This window comes from Onychomys torridus, unplaced genomic scaffold (genome assembly GCF_903995425.1).
Source record: "Onychomys torridus unplaced genomic scaffold, mOncTor1.1, whole genome shotgun sequence".
NCBI lineage: Eukaryota > Metazoa > Chordata > Mammalia > Rodentia > Cricetidae > Onychomys > Onychomys torridus.
The window spans coordinates 15,299-25,349 of NW_023411283.1; the positions used below are offsets into that span (position 1 = coordinate 15,299).

A 10,051-nucleotide genomic window follows, 5' to 3' on the forward strand; every position below is an offset into this window, starting at 1 on the left:
TTCCACCTGCCTGCTCCTGTTCTTATGAAGTTGTTTTGTGGTATGTCTTAATTTTTGGTCCAGTAAATTGCTCCCTTACACTTCTGTTTGTGGTTACTTTAGGCAATTAGCAGACCTTACTTTTCATTTACTTGTTAATTAATTAATTAATTTACATTCATGGTATTCATTAATTACACTCATATTAATTACATTTGTGGTATTCATTGATTTCATTCAATAATTGTATTTGTGATATTCATTAATTACATTAATTGTATTCATTCATGCCAGGTAGTGGTGGCACATGCCTTTAATCCCAGCACTCACGAGGCAGAGTTAGGTGGATCTCTGTTAGTTTGAGGCCAATCTGGCTACTAAGTGAGTTCCAGGAAAGGCGCAAAGCTACACAGAGAAACCCTGTCTCAAAAAACCAAAAAAAAAAAAAAAAAAAAAAATTGTATTCATTCATTAAATTCATGATATTATGTCCTGATACTCCTGTCCCTTTGTGGGGCTTTTCCATCACACAAAACAGAGATTCTGTACTTAAGAAATAATCATTGTTCTATATTCCTTTCTTCTCCATCTTGAGATAACATCTAATCTCTCTGTCTCTATGAATTTGTATATTCTATATATTTCATGTAATACAATTCTATAGTATTTGTCCATTTTTTGAATGTAAAACCATTTTAAGTACACCTGCAGGAGAAATAATACACAGATAGCTTGAACATCAAAACAGGTTATATAATTCAAGTCCAGAGTATTTTAAACAAGTCAGTTTTTTTTAATCTACCATAGTGGGCACAGGGATTGAACATAGGTTGCCAATGCTTGGCCACCAGTGCCTTCATCCACTGAGCCATTTTGCTAGCTCCCACATGGCATCTTACCTGTTTAGTTGGCTGTTTTCCTTTCTAATGCAAGTCTCTACAACACAGGACTCATATTTACCTCTAGAGTCTCAGGACTACACACAATAATCTAGGACTTAGGTATTTTTAAACACTTACTCATTTGCATGTGGGTGCATGCATGGACAAAAGGCATGAACATGGAGGTGAGCAAATCTTGGGCAAATTGCTTTATCCTTTTACTATGTGGGCTCCAGAGATGGGACTCATGTCATCGGAATTGGTGTCAAACACCTGTGCCCACAGAGCCATCTTGCAGGTCCCTTAGGATATTTAATCCATTATTCACAAATAAATAAATGAGATGGTAACTAATGGTATGGTTGCGGATCACAACTGTGTTGGTACCTGGTATAAAACATATCGATATACCCTAGAAAAGATGAGATGTGCTGTCAATAAAATCCCCAAACTAGAACGAAAACCTGACTTGGTTTCTCTTTGTCTGTTTCTCTAGGCTCCCAAGAAACAAAACAGATCTCTAAAACAGATCCGGAAACTCACAGGTCAGAATGACTCTCTCCTTATCATTCAGCTCAAGGCTGATGACTGATGAACTGTGGACTTGCTTTAGGACTCTTTCCACTAGAAGCGGAAGAAAGCTGAAAAAGAGGGTGTGCCTGGAGAGTACACCCATCTCTCTGACATCTTTCTTTCCAAAGTCAGTCAGACACTCCATCCTCCATTGTCTCCTTTCCTCAGGCTTCTCTGTCCTACATCTTCATGTAGAGCCCAAAGTATGGGAGAGGAGAATGGACAAGGATCAACTACCAAGAGTTTGGTGCAGGAGGTCCATTACCTTTATTCCTCTACCACAGATGTGGATGTGGGATACACATCTTTGAAGGGAAAGATGTATCAGGATCTGTGTGTTCACCCAGTGCTGCGTTCCCATTCCAGGGCTTCTCATGGGTGACTTCTAGTACATGACGAAAGACAGGATAGTAAGCTTAAAAGCATAGTAAAACTCGATAGCTGGGCTGTACCACTCATCAGCTTCACGATGGGTGTGACTTCATCTTTGCATCCCTGTTAACTGAAGAGGGGTTCTATTAGATGGCATCAGCAGGCACTATGCTAACAGTTTCTTTGCTTCTGTTTCAGTGTCACAGTTGGAAGAAACAGAGATAAATGTCAGTGCATCTGATCTGACACGGTGAGCAGAATCTGTCTACAGACTGTCCTGTGACAAATACCTGTGCTGACTAGTTTCCTGTCAACTTGATACAAGCTGCCATCATTTGGGAAGAGGGAACCTTAATTGCTTGCTGCCCCCCTAACACAGATTGCCCTGTGGGCAAGCCTGTGGTATATTTTCTTTCTTATTTTTCTTTTCTTTTCTTTTCTTTTTTTTTTTCCTCTATGTAGCCCTGGCTGTCCTGGAACTCTCTCTGCAGACCAGGCTGGGCTTGAACTCAGAGATCCACTTGACTCTGCCTCCCAAGGGCTGGGATTAAAGGCATGTGCCACCACGCCTGGATGCATTTTCTTAATTGATGATTGATGAGGGATGGTCCAGCTCACTGTGGGTGGTACCACAAGTGAGCTAGTGGTCTCAGGTGGTACAAGAAGGCAGGGTGAGCAAACCATGAAAGCAAGCCAGTAAACAGCTCCATGGTCTCTGCTTCATCTCCTGCTTCTTGGATCCATCTTGCCCTGAGTTCCTACCCTGACTTCCCTCAGCAATGGAGTAGGTCCTGAGTGTTGTAAGCTGAAACAAACCGTGTCCCCCCCCAACTTGTTTATGTTCATTGGGGTTCACCACAGGAATAGAAATCCTTCCATGATACCATCTTCATTGTAAACGCTGTATGTAAAATACCTGGCACTCTTACTTTATTTACTCTGAGAGCAATTGCCTTCTTCCTAAATTAACTTTCTATTCCTGCTGTAAAGTCACTTCAGTTCTACTGACATACCCTGCTGTGTCCAGTATTTCAGGACTTCCTACCGACTGGACCCAGGAATATGTATTCTTGGTCAATAGACAGGAGTCTTCAACAGATCTTCCAACATCTGGATAATGCAAAGTCTTGAAACAGTTACTAGGCATGGGGGGAGAGTAGGGGGAGGAAGGAAGGAAAGAAAGAGTAAAGGAAAGAGGAAAAGGAAAAAAGTTAGTTTGAGGAGCAGTGGAGAACTTCTTTTTGAGCTTTATTCATTTTATGTGTATGGATATGTTTCTAAAGGTAAATATGTGCACCACATGCATGCTTGGTACCCACAGAGATCAGAAGGGGGTACATGATCCCCTGGTACTGGAGTTACAGATGTTTGTGTCCTACCATGTGGGTGTTGGGATTCAAACTTGGGTCCTCTAGAAGAGAAGTCACTTAGTCACTGCTCTTAACAGCTGAGTTATCTCTCTAGTCCCCCCTGTGTATATTTGTGTATATATATGTATATATGTTATTCATTTGTATTTTTGTGCATGTGTGCTCATGGGCACCACATCATGATGTGGCAGTCAGAGGACAAGCCACAAGAATCAGTTCTCTCCTTCCAACATGTGAGTCTTAGGGATCCAACTAAGGTCATGCCAAGCACAGATGTGTGTGTGTGTGTGTGTGTGTGTATGTGTATTGGGTAAAACTTGGGTGTCATTTCTGGGGAGCCGTCCACCTTGTTTTTGGAGATCGAGTCAATCCCTGGGACTCATTAGTTATTCCTGGCTGTCCAGTGAGGTTCAGGGCATCTACTTGTGTCTGCTTGCCCAGTACTAGGACACTATGTTCTTTTATTTTCCTGTGGGTTCTAGGGATGGAACTCAGCTTCTCATTTGTACAGCATATACTTAACTGACAGACTCGTCTACTTTGCTCCTGGTGGAGGAATTCTTTACATAAATAATTGATGTTTGTAAATGCAACCCCTCTTTTCCCTCATCTCTCCCTTATACCAAAAATATTTTGGATTTGAAATAACCACTCTCTTCCTTCTCTCTAATTTCCCCCTACTGATTCCAAAGAAAATGAAAACATTTCTCTTTGTTTCTCAGATCAACACTTATGGAGCTGAATGTTTCAGAATCCGGAGATGTGACTTCCTCCTCTGTCTCTGTCATTGTGGTTCAGGAGGCTATCCTACCCAGCTATTCCTGTAAAAAGGGAAAGCCTTCTACTGACTACAGCATGTCCTCTGCATCATCCAACAACAACTCGATCCTGTCTTATCTTCCAGCGTTTCCTGAAGGAACAGCTTGGCAATTCCAGAGTGATTGTGTACCTGTTTCCTCCCCAAAGGAAACATCTATGCCCAGGAGCCATGGCTCATCCCTGCCTACTTCTTAGCTGACAGATCCTGAGAAATCAGGTCTTTCTCTGAATTTGGCAGTTCTTCCTCCCTTCCTTCCCCTCCAGCTCTCTCCTTTGATCAGAGGAGAACTGGAAACACATATGTGTCAGAAGGTTTCTACTTTGCAGCAAGAAGTGGTGACTCTGCCTGTGAAAAATCCTGGGACATACTCAATCATTTGATGGATGTACAAGGAGTCCCTGAAGAAGAGCTCCCAAAAACTCAGTTAGCTACACCCATTCCTCAGAGTGCTGAGCAAAATACCAGCACAGCTCCAGATCCTCCATCATTGCATCTTCACATGAACATTGGGGTGAATTCTGAAGTCCATAGGATGGAGGCAGTCATGTCACAACCATTTCCTTCAAACAGGGATGAGCACCAAGAACTTAGATATAATCCTTTAGTTATATCAATGGGCCCTCCATCTCCCAGAAATTTTGGGGTTAACATAATTCAGGAAGAAAAGGCTTTAGTGAAAAAGGATTCAAAGCACATGTCAGAGCTGAATATAGAGCAGAGGGTCATACAAACAAAGATACAGATACGTATGGCACAACTAATCCCAGAATCAGGGTCAGAGGTGATAGACTCTGAGGGGTTTTCCCCACAGCTGTCAGATCAAGCAGAAACCGTGAGTATAACTCCTCAGCCACTGAATCAAGTAATTGAACCAATAAACCCGTCCTCAGCATCAACCATGGAATTAAAGAGCATGGCCTCAAGACTGAGTCAAGTCACAGATAACCAGGAGGTAACTCCTGTGGCATTGTTTCATGCCATGGATTCCATGGGGATGATTGACAAATTAAGTCCACATGTCATAGAACTAATAGGAATAGCCCCAAAGGCACAATGCCAAGTCATGGAATCAGTGAAGACAGACAACACTGCATACCTATCAAACCATAAGACCAGGGAGTATGAGTGTAGGGCCAAAGCAGACAGTTGTGGAAGCTGTGGAAATGATTCCCCAGCCTCGGCATGGAGACATGGGAACACTGACCATGACCTTGGCGTCACAGAATCAAGCCACAAAACACATCAGGATTTCTTCCAGTACAGTACATCAAAATGCAATGGTAATTAGCTCAAGTGCACTGCCTGAAGCCATTGAAGATACAGAAGCCATGGATTTCATGCAGGTAACTCCACTAAGGACAGCTACACGTTACAAAATCTAGGGCTTTGATCTGAGGCTCACAGCCTCCAGCTGAAAATTTGACCCCAGTGTCAGCTCTACCAGATGTTCCAACATCTACTGTCCCAGTAGGAACTGTAGAATCTAGAAGCATACCTCCACAGCCACCATCTAAAGTCCTGGAACCATCAGGAATGACTGATGAGCTACTACTGCAATGTCAATCCCTGCATGCTCTAAAGGTGAGCCAGCTAGTCCAGGCATCTCCCACGGGAATGATCACACCACTACAGGTTGTAGAGCCTCAAGACAAAGAGTCTCTGCAATTGCCTTCTGGGTTACAGGGTCAGGTTGGAGACTCTGTGTGGACTATGCCACAACCTCAAGGCACAGAGTGTGAGTCATTTACTCCAGGACTGTCTCATCAGTTCACAGACCCTTCGGAGTTCACCCCATGGCACCAAGGCTTAAAATGTATGGAGGTAAGCCCAAGACAAAGTCAAAACATGACAGAAACTGTGGGGTTGAACTGGCCACAAGTGAAGGATCCTGTAGAGACGCCACAGACACATCATCAAATAATGGAATCCACAAGAATGATCCCAGCAGCACCATTCCCAGTACAGGACCTATAGGAAGGGGCCAAAAAGCATCAAGTTTCAGATGCTGAATTAGTGCCAGTCATACCACTGCTTCAGGAAATGGAATATTTGGGGGGGGGAGCACAATCCCACAGCCTAAGGTTATAGATTTCATGGACTTACCCCCAGCACTACAGAATGTAAAATCTCAGCACCTAATCCCAGATCCAAGATTGCAAAGTATGAAATCTCAACAGTGGTATGTATAGATGTGGCCCTAGAACTACATCAGCAGAATATGCAATATAAGGAATTAACCCCCACACTATAACTGCAAAGAGAGACATCTGTGCCATCAGCCCCTGAGTCTCGGTTTTGAGATGTGAAATCTGGTCAACTGACAGTTGAGCCACAATCCCAAAACAAAAAGTCTGCACGGTTGGCCCCAGGTCCACAGTTGCAAAGTAACAAATCAGTGCATTTGATCCCCGATTCTCAGTCTCAAGGTATGGAAGAAGCTCTTTCAGCCCTATCACAGGAGTTACAAGGAGATATAAAAATGGTGGAGTTGACTCTAAGACCATCACTTGAAGATATGAAATCTGTGAATGTGACCCCAGAATCATGTTCACAAAGCACCGGCTCTGGTAAGATAGAGCCTGTACCATTGCTTAAGAATACAAAGACTCTATTGGTAGAAGGTAGGAGTCTAATTCCTGAGGCACTGGTGGAGATTATGGAAGTTGGTGAACTGATGCCAAGCACACACTTTAATGCAACAAAATCTTTAGAAGTGAGTCCCAGACCAAGTTATAATTTAAGTCCTTTGAGTTGATGCCTGGATCAGAATCTCAATGTCCAAAATCTGTTCTGTTGAACTGTGGACCATCTTTTCAAGATGTGATGTCATCTCTCTTAAAGGTAGGGGTGGAGTTTCAAGAGATCCCATTTTTGAAGAACCAACTTTGTATGTAGCAGCAAACCACACAACCAATGTTTTCTTTGAGGCTTCCAACAAATGGTGTGAAATCTGTGGGAGTTTCACCAACCCCAGTGCCTGAAGATAGAATGTCTCCAGACATGAGCAAACAGCCATTGCTTTGTTTTCCAAATTCTGTGAAACTGACACCTGGCTGCAGTCTGCAGGACTTTAAGAAGTGAGGAATTTTCACCTGAACCTTGTTTTGAAAATGTTACATCTGTGAAGTTGAAGCCAGGGTCACCGACTCAAAGTGTGATTTCTCTAGTGTTCACTCCTTGCCACTGTTCTCAATGTGCTAAGTGTTGCTTTGCACCAGAGCCATGTTTTCAAGATGTGAAGCCTGTGCCACTGAGGCTCTGCTCCCAACAGCCAAGCGTGGGTCGCCAACAGTTTCCTTTAAATGACAAACTAATGGTACCAACAGCAGAGTCCACTGGGGAGTTCTTAGCAGGACCAGCACTGACTAGTGTCAAATTTTCAAATTTGATTCCAGAATCATAGCAACAATGTATGAAACCGACAGAATTTACTTCAGAGCCATAGTGACAAAGTGTAAAACATGTGACATTGTCATCAGTGTCTCTGCTGCAAACTGGAACCTCGGTGGGGTTATCACCAAGACCATTCCTTCAAAATGTGACATCTGAGAACCAAAATCCCCAAACACGTGATCAAATTATAGAATCCTCTCAAGTGATATATAGAAGAGGGCACTAGTTGGCATACTATACTGAGAAGATGAGGCGCCAATTCTCTAAATTGGTGGATTTTATTTCACTACCAGATCATCAAGATGCAGGATCTTCAGAAATGACAAAAGGGTTGGGATATAAAAGCCTAGAAACAATAAAGGAATCTATGAAGTTGACACCTAAACCAACAGATAAAGTCATAGAATCATTAGTGATGCCTCAGCAGCTCAATCTTCAAGAACCAGAATCTGTTGATCTGACTCCCACACTAAGTGATCCAGATTTGATGTCCTTAGAATTAACCCCACAGAAAAGCTTCCAGAGCCCAGAAACTCTGGAGTTGCTTTCTTGTTTGTGGCCTCAATTTAAAGATTACAAGGAGTTGCCAACAGAACAAGCCACAGAATCTAATAGACTGACCTTGACCTCAAGAATCATGTTGCAGAAGGAAGGATGCTAACTTGTGAGGTAAGACCAGGGAAAGAATTTCTTAGCGTGACTTCAAAGCCAATAAATAGACTGGATGTGTTGAAAAATCTCTAAGACTATGTCCTCGTGACTTAGGACCTGGTGTGGTGAGCTCTGAGAAAAGATCTCAAAGGGAACAACAATCTCTAGCATGGCCACCAAGCCCATCCTATCATGTTCCAGATTCTGTTTCAGGGATAACCTCAGGACAGGGACCTCAGATTTCTGTAAGTTGAACCTCTAAGTCATGGCTGCAAATAGAAGAATCCTTAGAGTTGTTAACCCAGCAAGCCAGTCAAGTTGTGGGAGATATAGACTCTGAGGAGCTCACTTTTGAGTCATGGCAGCCAGGGGAGGTAGCAGGTAGGCTAACAAAGCCCCAGGATGTAAGCATGGGAACTTCAAACATAACTCCAATAAAATCACTGGATGAAATTATAAACTTTGCAATGGTCAGTCCAAAGTCCCTAGGTCAAGTGACAGAATCCACAAAGACATGGCTGATCTCCCCAGTGTTTCCAAATCTGTGGAAGTTATCTCGGGACCGCCACTAAAAGTTATACTTTGTAGTGATACCGAAGCCAACCTCTCAAGGGACAAAGCATGCTGATTTGACTCCCAAACTGCATGGAGTAATATTGGCAGAACTTGCTTCAAGTCTTTGGCTACAAAATGTGACAGAACCCTTAGACCTCTCTCTGAGAGGAGTCAAGGCAGTCCCTCCCGAAGACAGAATAGTAGTCCTTATGTGAGAACCCTTCAAATTCTCTCTGACCTGAACCATTCCAATCTCTCTAAGGGGAGAGGTCTCCGCCCCTCATGGAGGAGCTGACCCATCCAAGGGAGACACCCTTAAGGAGGTCTCTTAGTTCTGGAGAGAGGAGAGGACACAGTCCTTCCACAAAGGGTCGACTCAGTTTTTCTGGGAGGAGCCAACACAGACCCTCAAAAAGGAGCCATCTCAGTTCCATCCAGAGGTATTGGGGCAGTCCTTCAGAAAGGAGCCATGGTAGTCTCTCTGAGAGAACCCCTTTTAGTCCCTCTGGCAGGAAAAGACATAGTTCTTTTGGAAGACATAGCTTGTCTATAAAGATTTCAAGACTTACAAACTCCTAGGGAATTATGCCTCCTAGGAACCACACCAAAAAATCCAAAAGTTGGACAAGTTTGAAGACATGAAGTGAGTAGATAAGGAGAGACCTGCAATGTTAGTAATATCCTGCAAATCTTGACCCAGTTGCTGCCGCTTCCTGCTCAGCCACTGCCTGCAACATCAGCAGTGAAAGAGCAATCTGGAGGGGAGTGAGAATGGGTCTCTAATTTAAGATCAATAAAGGGCCAATAATCGAACTATATCTGCATCCATAAGATCACTTGTGGGGTGGGTGGCACTAGGTATGCAAAAGGGGTATTTAGCTCAGTGGTTGAAATGTAAAACATTTATTGAGTTCGAAACAGGTACCAAAACTTGACGTGTCAAACTGGGCTGTAATCCTGGGCCTCAGTGACAAGGTATAAAATCTAACTCATTTCTGAGGACAAAGCCTCAAGAAATGGAAATGGAAGACTGGGAATCAGGCACGCAGTTAAAAGATCTGAAATCTTCAAGAATAATCATGGGTATAAAGGACCATGATGTTATGTGTGTATAGTTTGTGCTCATTAGAAAAAAGCAATGGGGCAGCCTTGGTGTGGTCAGCAAGACAGACTCCAAAAACTCTGAGCACCATGAATTTTGTCAACTTCACTCAGTATCAGAGAGTGGCTTTGAAAGTAATCAGGATGAAAAATAGGCTAACTCAAGCCTCAAAAAGACCTTTGGCTTAAAATATTCTAAGAAGAAAACCAGAAAGAACTTAAAACACAAATCACAAAGCTCTATAAAGATAGTGGAACCCCAGAAGAGAGTCCTTTTAGAAGTATGTGTCCATCAAGAAGCAGTAGTGTTCAAACAAGCACTGTTTCTTCAAAGACACAAACTAAGAAATCCTCCT

At 43.0% G+C, this 10,051-nt stretch overlaps 1 protein-coding gene across 1 annotated transcript; it reads left to right on the forward strand.

The window, feature by feature from the left end:
• The first annotated feature begins 1,356 nt into the window (after window positions 1–1,356).
• LOC118575067 lies at window positions 1,357–9,412 on the forward strand. Its single transcript, XM_036175770.1, has 3 exons — window positions 1,357–1,405; window positions 2,004–2,055; window positions 3,898–9,412. The coding sequence occupies exon 3, from the start codon at window positions 4,375–4,377 to the stop codon at window positions 5,281–5,283; it is 909 nt and encodes a 302-aa protein (XP_036031663.1). The 5' UTR covers window positions 1,357–1,405; window positions 2,004–2,055; window positions 3,898–4,374; the 3' UTR covers window positions 5,284–9,412.
• The last annotated feature ends 639 nt before the right edge of the window (window positions 9,413–10,051 follow it).

Coding starts and splice junctions, on each gene's coding strand:
- LOC118575067 (XM_036175770.1), top strand. CDS start 4,375: ATGGATGTACAAGGAGTCCCTGAAGAAGAGCTCCCAAAAACTCAGTTA.